Here is a 19,630-nt window from a genome sequence, read left to right as displayed (position 1 = left end):
TAAAGAGGAAAAAAGTACTTCTGAACTCATTCTATAAGGCCAGAATCAACCTGATACCAAAATCAGACAAATACATCACACACACACACACACAATTTACAGGTCAGTATCACTGATAAATATAGATGCAAAATTTTTCAACAAAATATTAGCAAACTGAACAATACATTAAAAGGATCATACACCATGATCAAGTGGGATTTATCCCAGGGATGCAAGGATGGTTCAACATCCACAAATCAAAAAATGTCATACACCACATTAGCAAACTGAAAAATAAAAATCATATGATCATCTTCATAGACACAGAAAAAGCTTTTGACAAAATTCAACATCCACTTATGATAAAAACTCTCAACAAAGTGGGTACAGAGGGAACATACCTCAACATAATAAAGACCATATACGACCTTTATTTACTTTCGTCATTTACTCAATGATGAAAAGTTGAAAGAATTTCCTCTAAGATCAGGAACAAGACAAGGATGCCCACTCTTGCCACTTTTATTCAACATAGCATTGGAACTCCTAGCTATAGCAATCAGACAAGACAAAGAAATAAAAGGAATCCAAATTGGAAAGGAAGAAGTAAAACTCACTGTTTGCAGATGACATGATACTATATATACAAAATCCTAAAGATGCTACCAAAACTATTAGAACTAATAAATGAATTGAGTAAAGTTGCAGAATACAAAATTAATACACAGAAGTCCATTGCATGCTTTACATTAATAACAAACTATCAGAAACAGAAATTAAGAAAACAATTCCATTCACAGTTGCATCAAAAAAGAATAAAATACATAGGAATACACCTAACCAAAGACCTAAAAGACTTGTACTCAGAAAACTATAATACACTGATGAAGAAAATTGAAGACGACACAAACAAATGGAAAGATACACTGTGCTCATGTATTGGAAGAATTAATATTGATAAAATGACCATATTACCCAAGGAAATCTACAGATTCAATCCAATCCCTGTCAAAATACCAAAGCCATTTTTCACAGAACTAGAACAAATAATTCTAAATTTCTATGGAAATTAGACCCTGAATAGCCAAAGCATCTTGAGAAAAAAAGGACAAAGCTGGAGGTATCATGCTCCCTGATTTCAAACTATCCTACAAAACTATAGCTATCAAAACGATATGGTACTGACACAAAAACAAACATGTAAGTGAATGAAACAGAATAGAGAGCCCAGAAATAAACTCATGCTTATGTGGTGAATTAATCTATGACAAAGGCAAGATTATAAAATGGGGCAAAGACAGCCTCTTCAATAAATGGTGTTGGGAAAGCTGAACAGCTACATGCAAAAGAATCAAACTGGACTACTTTCTCACACCATGCAAAAAAATAAATTCAAGATAGATTAAAGACTTAAATGAAACCATAAAATTCCTCAGAGAAAACAGGCATTGTTTGGCATTGACATTGGTCTTAGGATTTTTTTTTATATGTCTCCTCAAACAAGGGAAATAAAAAAGCAAAAATAAACAAATTGGACTACATCAAACTTAAAATCTTTTGCACAGCTATAGGAGATACCAAGAAAGTGAAAAGGCTGCACACTGAATGGGAGAAGATATTTGCAAATGACATATAAATATATAAATAGCCATACAACTCAACATAAAAAAATAAAACTGATTAGAAAATGGGCAGAGAACCTGAATAGACATTTTTCCAAAGAAGACATACAGCTGGCCAACAGACAAATGAAAAAATTCTCAACATCACTAATCATCAGTGAAATGCTAACCAAAAACACAGTAAGATATCACCTCATACCTGTCAGAATGGCTATTATCAAAAAGACCACAAATAACTAATGTTGGATGTAGAGGAAAGGGAACCCTTGTGTACTATTGATAGGATTGTAAATTAGTACTGCCACTATGGAAACAGTATGGAGGTTCCTCAAAAAATTAAGAATAGAACTATGATACAGTCCAGCAATTTCACTTCTGAGTATTACCCAAAGAAAACAAAAACAATAACTCAAAAAGATATATGCACCCTTACGTTCACTGAAGCATTGTTTACAATAGCCAAGATACGAAAGCAACCTAAATGCCCATCAAGAGATGAATGGATAAAGATGGTGTGATTATATATATATATATATATATATATATATATATATACACACACACACACACACACACACAAACACACACACACAGTGGAATATTACTCAGCCTTAGAGGGCATTATGCTTAGTGAAGTAAGTCAGACAAAGACAAATACCATAGGATTGTACTTATATATGGAATCTAAAAATCAAAACAAACAAAATGATAACAAACTCATAGATAAAGAGAACAAATGTATATGGCCTGCCACCGTTTGTGGCATGATTCAAGAATCTAAAAGGCTCCAATGCCTTCATTACACTTAGGAGGGTGGGCAGACTGATCAGAAAATCAGATGTGTAGTACCATAGATTGCTGAATTAGTCTCTGTAAACACAGACACTCCCACCTACTCTCAATGCTGCTTCAGAGAACACACTTTTGGAAATCTCCCAGAATAAAAATAATGTGTCCAGAACACATCAGATTCTACTTCCTATATTAAAAAATTTCTCAAAGAACTAAATTATATCCCAATATGCCCATATGAAAACACACACTAAAATAATCTCTACTTTATTATCTTTCATCTTTGGTGCTTTTATATGGACATATCAATCCAAAACTTCTGATTAACCCAACATTGGAAAGTCTTTATTTCTAAGTCTTTCCTAAGGTGGTAAAGATTTGTTACCTCCATATTCTCTCACCCAGCCTATTGTCTCACCAAAAGAGACTAACCACCAGCGTTAGGAACTCACCCTGCTGTGACTTTCTTCTGATTACTATCCTCATCTTTTCCTCAATGCAACTGCTATTCAAATCTCAGAATTGCAGAATGACCCACTAATGGTCATAAAATCAATAATCTTAAAACTTTTTTAGAAGTTGGATTTGACTGAATTTGCTTCAATACTTCTTCATGGCAATATAAGGAAACTGTGGTGGACTTGACAGAAAACATTCTTGGTTTTTTAGTAACATGAGGGCAACATGAGAGAAATTCCAGAAATTTTGTGGCTACCCTTCCAACAACAGATGCTATGAGGGTATGCAGTACAAGTGACTCAATATTCTGTAGACTTTTGAGAGAACTCAAGGTTCTGTGTCAGCTCAAACTCGTATAGACACTAAATCTGATTAATAGGAAATAAACCACAGAACAGGCTCAAAACAAGAACAGGTCAAGAGACCTAACTAATTCATTTTTCCTCTAATGACACAGATTTCCCAGCCACAGTTGAGCCAACCAACAATAATTAAAATCCTCTAATCCTTTAGAAACATTTAACATGCCAGGGATTCTTCAATAGCAAGACAGGTCTAATTTGATTTCTCAAATTTTGGTGGCATTCAGAAAGTAAAATCTTTCCTTAAGATAACTTTGGGTTACACTGTTTGCTGAGATGATAGTGGGAACTGCTTGTATCTTTCCCCATTCATGGACCTGCTTTCCACCTTAATCCCCAATTCCTCTTGCATTAAAGCATTCTTCTTAGGCAATCTTGGCTATCATATCAAGATCTCAAAATTCATTCATTCACTTGTTCATTCATTCTTCTATCTATTTACTCAACAAATATTTATTAAATGCTTTCAGAGGAACAAAGTCAAGGAAATTGGTTTCCCTTACCTCAGGAGGGATTGGCAATAAACCAATGTCTTATGTGCAGTGAGCGAAGCCAGGCCAGTGTACTAAGGGAGCCCAGACTCGGAACCTATTTGATGTGGACATCAAAGATGCCACCTGGAGGAGTGGCATTAGAAGTGAGTAGCAGCAAGGCATTCTGGACAGAGAGAGCAACACTTTGGAAGCCACAGAGCAATACAACAACAGACTGGTCTATTCAGGAAACAGAAATCTGTCCCATGAGTCCAGAGCAAAAGGCAAGGAGAGCTCAGGAGGAAAGGGCCTTGGGTGCCCTAGGGAATCTAAACTCTTATCTTAAATGTCCTGGGGAGCTACTTGAAGAATTTTAACCAGGAAAAGGCTATAGTCGCATTTCTAACTTGGAATGTTAGAAACCTCACACCTTAAATTTCCTCACCTAATTCTCTGTCAATGGTGTCACAATCTTCATAAACTCAGAGTCTTTCTCAACTGTTGTCACACCTCATTAACTGGCCAGCAACCTTTTTAACTCTGGGTCCCAAATAACTGCTGAGTATAATCCTTCTGCCATATCCTCTTCTCCTGCTGCCATAGGTAAAACTTACACATCTTTAAGGAAAATTGCAAGAGCTTTAGCAGCAAATACCACAGGCTAGCTCTCCAAAAGCCGTTGACTACCCCCACCTCCCTTTCCCATCTCCAGCTGTACAGGCTGGGAGCTCACCTAGAGAGTCTCCCTTACAGCCAGGGGTGGTTGCATGAGTTCGCTTTGGCCAAAAGAATGTAATAAGTCTAACAGGAATCCCTGTAAAAGACCCCTGTGAAAGATTTTCTTCTATGATAAAAGGAGTAGCTATTCAAAAAGAAGAATCTGTTTTTTCACCCTAGCTGCCACCCTGATTCCTGTCTTTGGATTTGGTAATAATGCCTGGAGCTCTGGCCAATCTGCTGAAAAAAATGGAGAGAAAGGACAGAAAAACCTAGATTGTAGCTGACCTCCTTGAGCTGCTGAACCAGCCCTGGCACTGCTCACCTCCAGCCCCTTTGTTATGAGATAACTATGTGTCCTCATGGATTAAACCATTAGCATCCTGGCTTTTTGCACCCAAACATATCCAAACCGATCCACCTCCTATACTGAGAATCTGTCTCCAGTCGTTCTCCACGGTGCCCCCTCACCTGCCATCACAATGATCTCTCCATCCCAAATCTGATCACATAGTTTTCAGTCTGAAATCTTGAAGCTAAATCTCTGAACAGACGTCAGAGTTCCAGCTCTCACCCACCAAAGCCTCTACTGAAAATCGTGCTAGCCCCTCGGCACATTGTACTGCTTTGGGTCTCTAATCCTTTGCATTTGCTGTACCCCTACCTGAAACGCTGTTACCTGTCCTGCCCAGCTCCTCACCAGAAGGCTCCCCCAGTAGAATTAGTCACATTTTCTCCTGTGCATGATAGTTGTGGAAGACTATATAACTGCTCACCCACATTCTTTCTGGGGGAGGAATATATCCTCACCCTGGTGAACTTGGCCTGCTTTGACCAATGAATTCTGAGCAGAAGTAATATCTGAAACTTTAGGGCAGAGCTTTGAGAGCTGAGGTATTGTTTGCCATGCTCTCTCTTCCCTACCTCTGATGTGGAAGCAGGTATGGAGGGCTTCAGCCAGCCTGATCTCTGAGCACAGCTCCCTTACTGACCTAAAATGCTCATGTATTATGAACAAGATAGAGACCTTGCTGTTTTAAGCCATGGTGGACAGACTTTTTCTATAACGGGGTAGGTGATAAATATTTAAGCTGTTGGGGCCATATATGGTAACTGCCACATATTCTTCCTTTTAACTCCATTAAAAAATGTAAAACCCTTCTTAATTCACAGGACATAAGAAGACAGGCCACAGCTGGATTTATCCCACAGGCTGTAGTTTGCCACTGTTTTAAGCTGCTGAGATTTTCACATTACTTATTACTACAGCATAACATGTCCCATCCTGACTAATATATTTTGCATAGAAAATACTCTAGGCTTTATCACCCTGTAATACAACTATAAGCTCCATGAAGATAGTGATCATGTCTGGCATGCTTGCCTTGTTCACCACAGGATACGGCAGCTCAGAAAATAATTGCTGAGTGAAGAACTGAAAGTCTTTCCCATAAGACTCGGGGAACAGAGACCATGGCTTTCATCTTCTACCCACCCCCACATGTCTAGCATACGATGGCATTTGATGAGCATTTGAGCCTTTGATAAATGTTCCATTGACTTGAGTATGCCCTTGTTGTTATTACCAGTAGCAACAGGCACATGTCATTGGAGAAACATCTAGAAATATGCACGGCCTGTTTGGTTGCAGGATGAACATGTGACCTCGAGTCATGTGCCAAAGCCCATGTCTGAAATATATTACCTATAGTTGAATGAGTTTTGTTTTTTCCTTTTTCTTCCTTTTATATTCGGGAGCAGGGAAGAAAAGGGGGCATGCAGGTTTTACATTAAAATGTGTATTTGAAAAGCCAAGAAATGTGAAATGGTAGGTTCAGAGGCAAGTTCCCTTTCAGCAGATTCTCTCCTACTTGGCAGCAGGCAGCTGGCAGAATTTAGGGCCAACTTTGTGCTTCACCTGGTGTGCCCCTGAGTCAGGGTCTGCTCCGTTGTGTGGCCTCCAAGTCTGCAAATAAACTCAGGGGCGAGACCTGGGCATGTTCTATGGCACAAGTCATTGAAAAATCCAGTCTTTTAAATGTAAACATATTTAGACATTAAATTAGATACCATTTGCAAAACTACACACACCCAAATATGTTATTACTTTCTACTGCCTCATGAAGGCAAACTCCACTTGCTATATAAATAATTGCAAACCAAGTTCAATCTTAAATCATCTCATTCACCTACATTGAGAAAAAAGAGGAGAAGAAGGCAATTTTAGTTTTTCTACAACTCTTTTTTATGATCACATTTTCAATATATTTTGTCTCATGCATGCATCTTAAACATCACTTGGTAATTCAGTGCTTCTTTTCTGGGAGTAAATAAACCTAGCAAAAGAAAAGAGAAAAATAAAATACGACACAGCTGTCCCTCTTTGGTGATATGCATTCACGTGTGTACCACAGCCTATTTTTATAGGCTTTATGAATTGCAACCTTATTTAAACCTCTCAAATTATGGGAATCTTATATATTTGGTTTCAAATTAATGCCATAAGATTTTAATTTAACAATAACCCCTCTGAAAAACAAGAGTCTCTAATGTCCATATTTATATCAATAGTGATAGACACTGAAAATCATATTTCATCACTATATTTTATTTTACATATTTTAAAATAGTGATGTCAGTTCTCTATGGATTATCTTCTTAGTCATAAAATCATTTTATACTCATTGAAAATAATGGCAGCCCATTCATGTCCTGTAAATAATTACATTAGTGGAGAGAAACAACTAGGATAAAATTGTGTTCTGAGATTTATCAGTGCTTCTTTATTTGAAACTAGAAAAACATTGCCTCACTTAAAGCTAAAAAGTCTAAAAAATTGAAAATAATTTTAAAATTAATAACACTTAAGTATAAGTCTAATAAATGGTAATAAGAATAAGGTTAGGCAGACTTGCAATGAGGGGCAGGACAAAGAAAAAAAATAAGGTTTTATTATTTTTGTAAAGCAAAGTAACTTTTTCTAGGGAATCCTTTACAATTTGAGTGTGAGTAAAATATAAGTATATTTATTAAAGTTATAGAGTAAACATGGGAAGTGGGGTATTTTGTTAAGTTTAATGTGTGGACTTAATGTAACTAGCCTGCCCATTTTGGGTTAAAGGGTGGACTGACTTATGTGTTTATCTCCTCTAGCTCTCAAAACCTTGCTAAAGTGAAGGGAAAGGAATTTTCCTTGAAAAGTTACCCACAGGGACAATGAGATGTGACAACAGAGGATGATATATTCCAATGAATTTTTGGAAGATGGGAAGTAGAGGAAGGATGGTACACAGCAGGCGTCCTAACCCACATGCCTGAGAATAGAAAGGCCAAAAGGGTTCTGCCCAAGGCAGAAGTGAAGTACAAATCAAGTCCCCAGGAATTAAAATCAAGTCCCCAGGTCCTGTCCCATACTCACACATGGTGCTACCAGTAAATTGAGTTCTCTTTGTCACTAGAAGAAAAATAGACATTTATTTTGCAAAGAAACTGAACCAGAAAAGCACCAAGCAGAGTGAGGCTGAACTCATGGGAATTCAGTGAAAATCTATCAACTGAACGTGGCTCCCTGAGACCTCTTCATCCACACTGCTCCCAGAATGACAGCAGACAGAAGGACATCATCTCAGGCAAGATATTGGGGGTGCATTATCTGGAAAAAGTTTAAGCAATGACATTGGGGGTCTCCTAAGGAAATTTTCTACTGTGCTCTAAAGTCCACCAGATGACACCCTTAACTGGAACACACAGCCTTTTTAGTGTGTCATAAATGTTAAGGGTCAGCTTAGATAAACAGACATTTGAGGAAAATCTCCAAAAGGAAATAGAGAGCACATGAACCAGGAAAAAAAAAAAAAGATTGATCCAAAAGATACAGAAACAATGCAGGGTGTGGAAGAGAAAAGTCTATATTATACTGAGAAAGAATAAAATCAAGATTCCATGAAAATGGAATAAGGAACAAGATGAAATTTGAGGGGATTAAAAATATATTAATCAAAATTAAATATTCAATATAATCACTAGAAAATAAAGTTATAGAAATAACTCTAAAGTACAAAGAGCTGAAAACTAAGAGAACAATTATTTTAAAAATTAGACTACAGCAAGTCCCCGACATACAAATGAGTCCTGTTCTGAGATGTGTTCATAAGTCCAATTTGTTCATAAGTCCAACAAAGTTAGCCTAGGTACCCAACTAACACAATTGGCTATATAGTACTGTACTGTAATAGGTTTATAATACTTTTCACACAAATAATACATAAAAAACAAACACAAAAAATAAAGAAAACATTTTTAATCTTACAGTACAGTACCTTGAAAAGTGCAGTAGTACAGTACAACAGCTGGCATATAGGGGCTGGCATCAAGTGACCAGGCAAGAAGAGTTACTGACTGGAGGAGGGAGAGGAGGTGGGAGATGGTAGAGCTGAAGGGTCGTCAGCAATAAGAGATGGAGGGCAAGCTGCAATTTTACTCACACCTGACATTGATTGAATGCACATTCACCTCTTTGAAAGTTCACAACTTGAAGGCTCATACATAAGGGACTTATGTATTTAGAATATACAACATCTAAGGATAATAGGAATTCTAGAAGAGGAAACACAGAAAGCAGAGGGAAGAAAAGTAGTGAAAAAACAGTGCAGGAAGATTTCCCAGGAGTGAAGTTTTAAGTCTCCAGATTGAAGAGCAGACCTAGTTTCGGACACACTGAATGAAAAGAGACCCACCCAAAGCAGTGGATAAAGGGAGCATCCTAAAAGCTTCCAGAGACATAAAACAACTCATGTACCAAGCAACGGGAATTAGAATACCATTGGATTTTCTAACAGCAAAACAGGATACTAGAAGACTGGAGTAATGCCTTCAAAATTTGGAAGGAGGGGGTTTCCCTGGTGGTGCAGTGGCTGAGAGTCTGCCTGCTGATGCAGGGGACATGGGTTCATGGCCTGGTCCAGGAAGATCCCACATGCCATGAAGCGGCTAGGCCCGTGAGCCATGGCCACTGAGCCTGCGCATCCGGAGTCTGTGCTCCGCAATGGGAGAGGCCACAACAGTAAGAGGCCCACATACCACACACACAAAAAAAAATTGGAAGGATAATCATGTTCATCTGAGAATATTACACCTAGCCAAATTAACAAACAAATATGAGGGTCCCTCAAAAATATTTTGTGATGTGCAAGCATCTAAAAATTAAAACTTCCAGTGGTGTTGGGAAAACTGGACAGCTACATGCAAAAGAATGAAACTGGACTGCTATCTTATACCATACACAAAAATTAAGTCAAAATGGATTAAAGACTTGAATGTAAGACCCAAAACCATAAAACTCCTAGAAGAAAACGTAGGCTTCTTGAAATGGATCTTGGCAATGATTTTTAGAATTGGCACCCAAAGCAAAGCAACTAAAGCAAAAATACACAAGTGGGACTTCATCAAACTAAAAAGCACATGAAAGAAAACCATTAACAAAATAAAAAGGCAAGCTACTGAATGGGAGAAAAGATTTGCAGATCACATCCAATACAGGGTCAATGTTGAAAATATACAAAGAACTCATACAACTCTGTAGCAAAAACAAAAAAATCCCAAAAACAGTCTGATTGAAAAATGGGCAGATCTGAATAGATATTTTCCCAAAGAAGACATATGATGGCCAACAGGTACATAAGATGTTCAATATTCCTAATCATCAAGGAAATATGAATCACAACCACATGAGATATATCACTTCACACCTGTTAGAATGGCTATCATCAAAAAGGCAAAAAACAAAACAAAACAAAAAAAACCAAGCATTGGTGAGGATGTGAAGAAAAGGGAACCCTTGTACACTGTTGATAGGAATGTAAATTGGTGCAACCACCTTGGAAAACAGTATGGAGGTTCCTAAAAATATTAAAAATAAAACTATCATATGATTTAGCAATTCTACTTCTGGGTATTTATCCAGAGAAAACAAAAACATTAATTTGAAAAGAGTTAATTGCAGCATTATTTAAAATAGCCAAGATATGGAAGCAACCTAAGAGCTATCATAAATGCGTGAATAAAGAAAATGTGAAATGTATGTGTATATATGTATCTATATCTACATATATTTATTCATACATACATATGCATTATACACATACATATATATACATGTATACACATACATACATACATACATATATGATTCAGCCATAAAAAAGAATGAAATCTTGCCATTTGCAGTAACATGGATGGACCGTGAAGGCATTATACTAAGTGAAATAAGTCAAAGACATACTGCATAATCTCACTTATATGTGGACGGTAAAAACCAAACAAATAACCCCCCCCAAAAAAAACAACAGAGGCACTTCTCACACACTCCAGTTGTGGCAGCCTTATTCCTCCCTGGCCTGAGTGAGTAAGTGTGCTCCAATCAGCTGCTGCTTTCATTCTCTCTTGCCTGGGCAGGGAACAGATGCCTGAGGGCAGCCCACATGCAGAGGTGAGGCCAAAACCAAAGCTGAGCCCCTGGGGCGGTGCGACTAAGGAAGAGGAATGGAAATCTCTCTGTGCAGCTGCACAAGCTGTGGATTAAATCCCCGTGATCAGCTTGGTAAACCCTGTGTCTCTGGAATATCTAAGGGACAACGAGTGCTCCCACAACTGAGACCAGTCTAGCTCTAGTAGCTGTGGACTTTGGGGGCAAGTACACATAGGATTCGGCCAAGTCAGAGGCTGAGCTGGCCCCACAGTGCCCATAGGGGGTCCAGAGACCTACCTAGAGGTATTGGAAGGCCTCCTGGGGAGGTGGGGTTGGCTGTGGCTCATGGTGGGGGTAAGGACACTAATAGCTGAGGCCCCAGGAAAATATTATTATTACTGTTATTTTTTGTTTTGTTCTGTTGTTGTTATTGTTTTAATTTATTTTTTCTTTTCTTTATAAACATTTTTTAATATATTTTTTACTTTTCTACTTTTACTTTACTTTTTGTTATTTTGTGGTTTTTTCTTGTTTTTGTTCTTTGTTTTGTTTTAGATATAAACATTTTTGATCATTTTTTTGTGTTTTATGTTTTCTTTGCTTTTTTTTTAGTTTGCTTTCTGCTTTTGTTTTTGCTAGTTTTGTTTTTATTGTTCATTTTCACTTTGGGGTTGTTTTGTTTGGTTGTTCTCTTGTTTTTAGTTTTCTTTCTTTTTTTTTTTTTCTTTGTCTGTTTTTATCATTTGTCTTGTGTTTTGTTTGTTTCCTTTTCCTTTTTTTTTTTTTTTTTTCTGCTCCACTTGCCCTGTGGGGTCTTGGTTCCCTGGCCATGGGTCAGGCCTGAGCCTCTGGGGTGGGAGTCCAGGACACTGGACCACCAGAGAATTCCCAGCCCCAGGGAATATTAATTAACATGAGCTCTCCCAGAGGTCTCCATCTAGACACCAAGACCCAGCTCCACCCAACTGCCTGCAGGCTCCAGTGTATACAAATATCAAATCATTATGTTGTTCAACTGAAACTAATATAATGTTATATATCACTTATACCTCAAAAATTTCTAAATAAGAAAAAAATGTTTTAAAGTAAAAATTATAACTTCCAAAGCACTCTTTCTTAGGAAAGTACTAGAAGATACACTTTGGCAAAATAGAGGAGTTTAAAAAGAAAGAGAAAGAGACAGGATGTAGGAAATAGAGACTCTGATCAGAAAAGGAGCATGGGAATTCCCTGGTGGTCTAGTGGTTAGGATTTTGTGCTTTCACTGCTGTAGCACAGGTTCAATCCCTGGTCAGGGAACTGAGATCCCACAAGGCACACAGTGTGGCCAAATTAAAAAAAAAAAAGGAGCACGAAAGTTCCAGGACAGTGGCTGTGCAGCAGACCTAAAGTCAAACCCAGTCTACCTTACAGCAAAGAGGTATAGGAAATGGGTGTCCAGGAAAAAGAAAACTGAGAGTAACTGTCATGTTTGACCATGTGGAAATGGTACACAGAGGGCTTTTATAATCCTTTTAGAAGATTTGGGAAGAAGAAATAAAAGGTACACAGAAAACTAGGAAAATAAACAAGAAGGCAATTATTAACTCTAGAAAAAACAAAAGGTCTATAAGGAAGGAGAGGTAATCAACATTGAACAATAATTACACAGTAGTAATAATGTAAATATTGAATGCTGATTTAACCCCAAATTGTGCTATAACTGTATTGCAGAATGGCAGATGGGGATGAAGAAAAAAATAAGAAAACTGAATCTTCAACTATCACAATGGAAAGCCAGATACCAGAAGAAAGAACTAAAAAGACTGAAAAGTGGTTGTTTTAGGGAAATGGAACTGGGGGTTGCAAAGAGGCAGGCTTTTCTTTATAAGATTTTTAGCACTATTTTATTTTGTAAACCATTTTTATGTGTGCTACTGGTTAAAGAAAATAAATATTAAAATAAGTTTAGAAAGAACATAAATCAGGCTACTACAATAAAAGATTAATCTCAATGTATTTAAATGTAACCAAAGGAAATGACTGCAGCTAATCTTAGTAAGAAAATGGAATGCGGGGTTGGCTATTACTCAGAAAATATGACCTGAGTAGTCATCTTAGAAGGATTAAACAGATCTATTAAACTATTAAACAAATCTATTTAATACTATTTAAAAGTATATATACTGTTTGCTATGAAATTCAAACACACAATTTATAATAATCCTTATTAACTTATAAATTAAAATATCTACAAGCATATAAATAGTAAATATTCTTAAGGAAATACAAGTGTAATTTATAAAAAGTAAAAAAAGTAAAAAGCTTATGATTAACTTCTAATGATTAAGCAAATGTGTATCTGAGATGAAGAGTCACAATTATTTGGTCTCATCTCACATTTCACAAAGCACTGGCTTGAAATATTTCCAAGTAACTTTGCATTGAAGGTTATCAATAAAAATTCTGTTTTAGGATATTTTTTATTTTTTAAACTGATATAACATGTTCTACTCTAAAAAATCTGGACAGTGAATCTAATCGTTGTTACTGAGGATGTGGTTATGGGTAAATGTGTACGTTTGGAATTGCCTTCATGAGGAATCAGATTCTTCCAAAACTAAGAAACTTAGCTTTAAAATGTTGTCAAATGGGGCTTCCCTGGTGGCGCAGTGGTTGAGAGTCCGCCTGCCGATGCAGGGGACACGGGTTCGTGCCCCGATCCCGGAGGATCCCACGTGCCGCGGAGCGGCTGGGCCCGCGAGCCATGGCCGCGGAGCCTGTGTGTCCGGAGCCTGTGCTCCGCAACGGGAGAGGCCACAGCAGTGAGAGGCCCGCGTACAGCAAAAAAAAAAAAAAAAAAAAAAAAATGTTGTCAAATGTCTTTCACATCAATAAAATTTAGGGCAGTGGCCTCCAAAGCTGGGTGCCTAAGGCAATCCACTGGGGGGTGGGGGTGGGGTGAAAAAATCAACACCCCTATTTTGAATTTTAATGTACCCCTTTATATTTTATTTCTGTTGACTGTATGTACTATAGAATAATTATACAGTGATATGTGTACAGAATTCATAAATAAGCATATATATTGATATACTGGCAGTGTATTATCAAAAGAATTTACTAATGGAATTTCATGATCACAAATATTTGCAGACCACTGATTTAGAGATGTCTCCCTACTTACAGTTGGCAAACCATTAATAGTCCATGGGAGTAACTTAAGTGTTCGTGAGTGAAGAGGGCAGGAGAAAGCTAACATATCTCTCTAAGCTAAAAAGTTCATTTTAAGTTATGATTAAGAATTAGACAACTTACCTGCTACAGTTGAAAATATTGTGATAAAAAGTGAAAATGTTGAAGTATACAAATGCCTGGATTTTTTACAGCCCTTGATATGTACATTTGTCACCCATATGTCACAGACTATATTAAAATAGTTCAACAATGTGCTCATGTGGTGGTTCTAAAAGGCTTTGTTGACGAAGTGTTCTACAGAAAGGAAAAAAAAACCTAGAAACCATTGATTTAGGAATTAAATGCCCAAGCAACCTAAGAGTATTTTATTCCCTCATACAGGCAAAATACAACTCAGTCATCAAGAACTACACTAGTCACTGTCCAATACAGTATCCACTAGTCACATAGGGATATTTAAATTAACTAAAATTTGATAGAATTTAAAATTCATATCCTCAAGCACATAGGCTATCAGACACGTTTCAAGTGCCTGATAGCCACATGTGGCCAGTGGCTGCCATACCAGACAGTGCAGACAGAGAACATGCCATTCAGTGCAGAAAGTTCTATCTAACAACTCTGCCCTAGAATAATATTGAGACTCTCAAGTTGAAAATTTTCAGATTTTTATACTTACTAACTGTTACTCTGTCCTTATCCCCCAACATAATGTTGTTTGGCATCAGGTCTCTATGGATGATCCTCTTCTCCTTGTGTAAGTACCGAAGAGCTAGGCACAGCTTCAAACAGCAAAGAACAAACAAATGTTATTTCCCCGATATATACAGATAGACAGCCACTCATGATCACTACAACTCTAGGAAATCAGCTCAGAACTTTACTGTTTCATAGAAAAAGTTAATGAAGATAAAAGATACCTGTATAAATATTTTCCATAGTCTCTCTTCAGCAAAATGATGTTGTTTTTCCTTCAAAGAACTGAAATGTTCTCCAAGAGGGGCCCCTTCTATAAGCTCCATAACTATGTACAACCTATCAGCTATATAAAAAACAAGAAAATGTAATAGAAATAAATTCAATATAGACATTTTGAAAAAACTTATGAATTAGAATCCAAGTTTCCCAATGGGTGTTCAAGGCACAACACAAAAGAGTTAGAGACAGGGACCCAATCAGCTCTGGAGGGGCTGGGGGTGAGGGGGTCTTGGGGACAACTGGAGGCCAGCAACAGTCTCTTTCAGCTACAGGCAACCTCCTAGCATAAGTTTACGCTGGCAAATTTTCTCATTTTCTATGTACACCAGGATGTGGAAGGGTTGAGAGGCACCAAAGAGAGCAAGTAAATGATCCCAAGTCATGGAGGATTCCCTGAAGAACAGGTAAACCCAGCTTTCCTCTCAATGGTCTAAAATTTACCCTTAAATCAAGCCAGACATTCAGACATTAAATTGCACTGTTCTTCAGTCTCGTAGATTTACCTTACAGTATTTTACAATGAAATCATACCGTGGTTTAGCAATGACCCCACTGGATATACCATCCATGATGGAAATTTCTGTGATGCCAGCTCAAGAGCTGAGAAAGCTGGCCTTCTCCAGCTTTCAGCTCATGGATCCCAGGAACCTCACATAACTGACTGAGTTTGTCTCTTTGCTTTGGATACCAAGAAACAGAAGTAAATTCTACTTTCTCCTCCAAAGTCAATATGTAACTATTAACAACAGTATGTGACATGTATCTTTTGTAATGTTTTGGATGTATGTAAAATATGTATATATACAACATTTACAAAAATGAAGCCACACTATACATATTCTGCAACTTATACTTTTTTCATTCAACATTCTTATATGTTCGTCAGTACACACAGACCCACGCCATTCTTTCTGTTGGTTACATTGTATTCCACAATACAGATGTATCATAATTTATTTAATCATTCTCCTAAAGATTGACATATATATTGTTTCCAATTCTTCATAATCCCAAGAAATATTTACTGTATGTACTAATCTTGCCTCTAACATTAATTTTCTCACCTTTTATTTCCTTTTATCATGATTTCTTAATTTATTTTATCTTATGTATTTTTAAGCCACTGCCAATTCTTTTTGGAAGAAGTCAGGTTATTTTGTTTTTAAATTAAGACAAGTTGTGTCACTTCAGTACAAGTCAGAAGCTAGTCTAGATCTCTTTATGATGGGATATGCACTAAATTATGGGAAATTATTCTAATATCAAGAACAAATGGCCAAGGGGGCAGGATTTACTGAAGAGTTTCAGCACTGAGTTCCTCTGAGTCAACCAGAGGAAGGGAGATGGGTAAAATCATAACATGCCAAAGTACACAACAGGTTTGCATAACAATAGCACTGACAAAGAGGCAGCAAGGAAGCCCCTTTAAAGGAGAGTTATTTTGAAATTTCACAGGTGAAGCACATAAGGTCTATTAATAAGTATATTACTTCAGTCAAATGTCCTATTTTTTTAAAACAAGTGACTGAGTTTGGTTTCACCTCAAGATTTGATTCTATATTCCATCATCCCAATGATGACGCAGAATCAGTCAGGGCTCCATTGCCATCTTGTGGCAATTACCTGAACTTGAAGAAAAAGAAATCTCAAAAAACCTAGACCCAATTTATTTGGGGGGTGGAAAATGTCATTTTTTCTTAAAGATGACAAAAAAAAATGTCATTTTCTCTTAAAGAAGCTACCAACCTTTAGTTTTCTTTTCTCCTGATACTACTATGGGCTTTTTGTATATGAAAATAGCAATAATTATTATTTTGGTTTGTTCATGCAGTCTTACATATAGGGATCTAAGAATTTTATAAGTATCTTTTGATCATTGATTATCAGTGTTTCACTGATCAAGAAAGTGATGCACAATGTCATCCACTGTCATATAGACAACAAAAAAGGTAGAGAAGATAGTTGACTAAGCTTATTTTGTAACATTCTAAAATAAAAATATGTAACTAACATAGATACATTATTAGAAATATCATGGAAACTCACACTTACTTTCCAGAAATGTTTTGTAATAGCGTACAACATTGGGATGAAAAAGCTATAAGAAAATAAATAACAAACATTATACTACTTCAAAATATAAACTTGATTTCATAGACAATTTAGTTGGATTTCATACTTGAAAACAACAAAGAAATCATCATATTTATATTTATTTATAAAACAAAGCATTTTAAGGTATCATCTAATTTTTCAGGATTCTTTTTATTTGCTGCTCACAAAACTGTTCTGAAAATAGCAATCTCCCATATAGCCTTACCAAATAGAATTGAAAACTGATTGTGCTTTATCACCTAATTAAACTAGAGGACTGTAGAACTGGAAGCTATCTTAAGAATTCATTTAACACTTCCTATTCCAACATCACACACAGATTGCATAGAGGAGAAAACTGAAGTGAAGCAATTAATTTTGAACACATATACCTATGCTCTTAACCTCCCCCTGCCACTTAAATGTTTATATACACTGTGTCTATTTACACGACTAGTGTCTTTCTATGCTCTCCAAAATTATTAGTTTGAAACTGAAATAATCTAAGAGTTATTAACTCCATTAAAATAATAATAATAATTGCCAAGGACTCCCTCCTTGAACAAACTTAAGTCAGGCTCCTCAGAGTCCTTCTCTGGACCAGGCCTCCTCCTTGGCCTGCCTGGTTTCAGCAAGAATCTTGCTAAGCCAGTTTAGTGAGCATCTCTGCCTTCTGGATATCCAATCAAGTTCTTCATCCCCCCATCTTTGTTATCGAATCAAGTTTTTCTTCCCCCAACCTGATAACTAACCAAATTCCTCTTAGTAACTTTCCATTCTTTGACTCCCCTAGCCCTGCCTTTTGGTTGTAAATCCCCAGCCATCCCTGTTGTGTTCAGAGTTGAGTTCAATCTCTCTCCTCTACTCTAATAGTTTGACTTCTATTGCAGTGGTCCTGAATAAGGTCTTCGTTGCCATCTAAAAGTTCTTATCACAAGGAAAAAATGTGTAACTACATGTGGTAAATGTTAACTGGACTTACTATGGTGATCATGTCACAATACATACAAATACTGAATCACCATGTTGTACACCTGAAACTAATATGCAGTCATATGTCAATTATACCTCAACAAAAAGTGTCCAGGCACCAAAGAGAGCAACAATTTCTCTTTGGCATAGTTTACCTCAGAATGTAACATGGAAATTTTATTTTTTTAATAACATAATAATTTTCTACAAGAATACTAAATTTTTGTGGTTGTTTATTTACAATTTGAGTTTCTAAGTAAACTGAAATTTGTTTTATCTCAGAATAGTCACTGGTACATCATAAATGGCTTGCATCTCTTTCTGGCCTTTCTTCTTGCCTTCTTTTGAAGGAGAGTCCACTGGTTGTCCACCAAAAATCTGCTCTCACACTCCTCCAATCCATCGACTTGTAGCAGGACGTGCTTCCCCACCACAGATCACACCTCTCAGCCTCTCTCGCAGCCTCAAGGGGCTCATCACTCAGTTCTCCCCAGTGGAGTGTGAGGGGAATCCTGTGTCTGAACCCAAAACACCGGGTGCACCAGCAGATATAAATGTGCCTTGTCAGGTGCAACGGGAGAGAAAGAGTGGGCATCCCTGTGTGACCTCATGGAGCAGAGCACCACACCCTGGACTGACAGGAAGACAAAACCCATTGCACGGTGAGACCTCTCCTTCAAGCCCACACACTTTGGGGCTTCTTTGTTACTGCAGCTTAGTCTTAATATTAACAAATACACTCTCCCTTTCTAGTCCCATTTCCCTCACTTCTGTCTGCCATTACCTCCTCCTTTTTGACCTCAATTTACTGTCCTTTCCTTGGTTTAAGCCCATGGTGCAAGCACAGTTCTACAATTTTGAGTTCCCTCAAAGTTCAAGCAGAGGCCTCTTATATGGCCCCATCCTGACACTTTCTTTTCTTAGAAAATATACTAAAACCAATAGTCTACCTCATCAACTAGCAAATGGCCAGCAGATTTTAAACAATATGGAACTAGGTAAGCAATAGAACCATATCCTAGACCTAGCTCACTGGCCAGGACTACATCCAGATTTTGGTTCAAATGAAGATACTAGACCAGCCTAGGGCAAAAGCCATGCTCTAGCCTTGTGCTATGAAAGAGCACACTGCCTAAAGCTAGAGTGTTGGAATATGAGCAAACACTAACTTTACAAAATCTAATCTATTTGTACATAAAAGTCAACTATAAAACAACCTATTAATGATATTTACTGTAAATTATAAATTGGAGTGGAACTAGAGATTTCAATGAATAAAGATCATCGTATTTATGGTTCTTTATGTCCCAGCACAGATGCTATGCAAATTTAACTCTTTGAAAACAAAGAGCCATGAACTGATAGGTCTCTCCAGGAGTTATAGACAGTATTCATAATGAATGTATAAATAAATAAAGTTGAAAAAGAAACCAATGTGTTCTTTGATCACAAAAAGAATTCCCATTTCTCTCTGACATGTTTATTCTTTCTCCTGAAACAAACCTTCATAATGATACATGAGTTGTGAACATTATG

At 37.1% G+C, this 19,630-nt stretch overlaps 1 protein-coding gene across 1 annotated transcript in view; it reads right to left on the bottom strand.

Annotated features, from left to right (window-relative positions):
• Positions 1-19,630, bottom strand: part of NEK10 (NIMA related kinase 10) — a 319,052-nt gene that overhangs the window by 218,039 nt on the left and 81,383 nt on the right. Inside the window, 3 exon segments of the mRNA XM_082637719.1 lie at positions 14,730-14,832; positions 14,971-15,092; positions 17,081-17,126. Of these exon segments, the coding sequence (XP_082493845.1) occupies positions 14,730-14,832; positions 14,971-15,092; positions 17,081-17,126 (271 nt within the window).

Source organism: Mesoplodon mirus, assembly GCF_964341445.2.
Source record: "Mesoplodon mirus genome assembly, chromosome: 12".
Lineage (NCBI taxonomy): Eukaryota > Metazoa > Chordata > Mammalia > Artiodactyla > Ziphiidae > Mesoplodon > Mesoplodon mirus.
The sequence above is the reverse complement of the archived record's forward strand: the minus strand, read 5'-3'. Positions and strand labels throughout refer to the sequence as shown.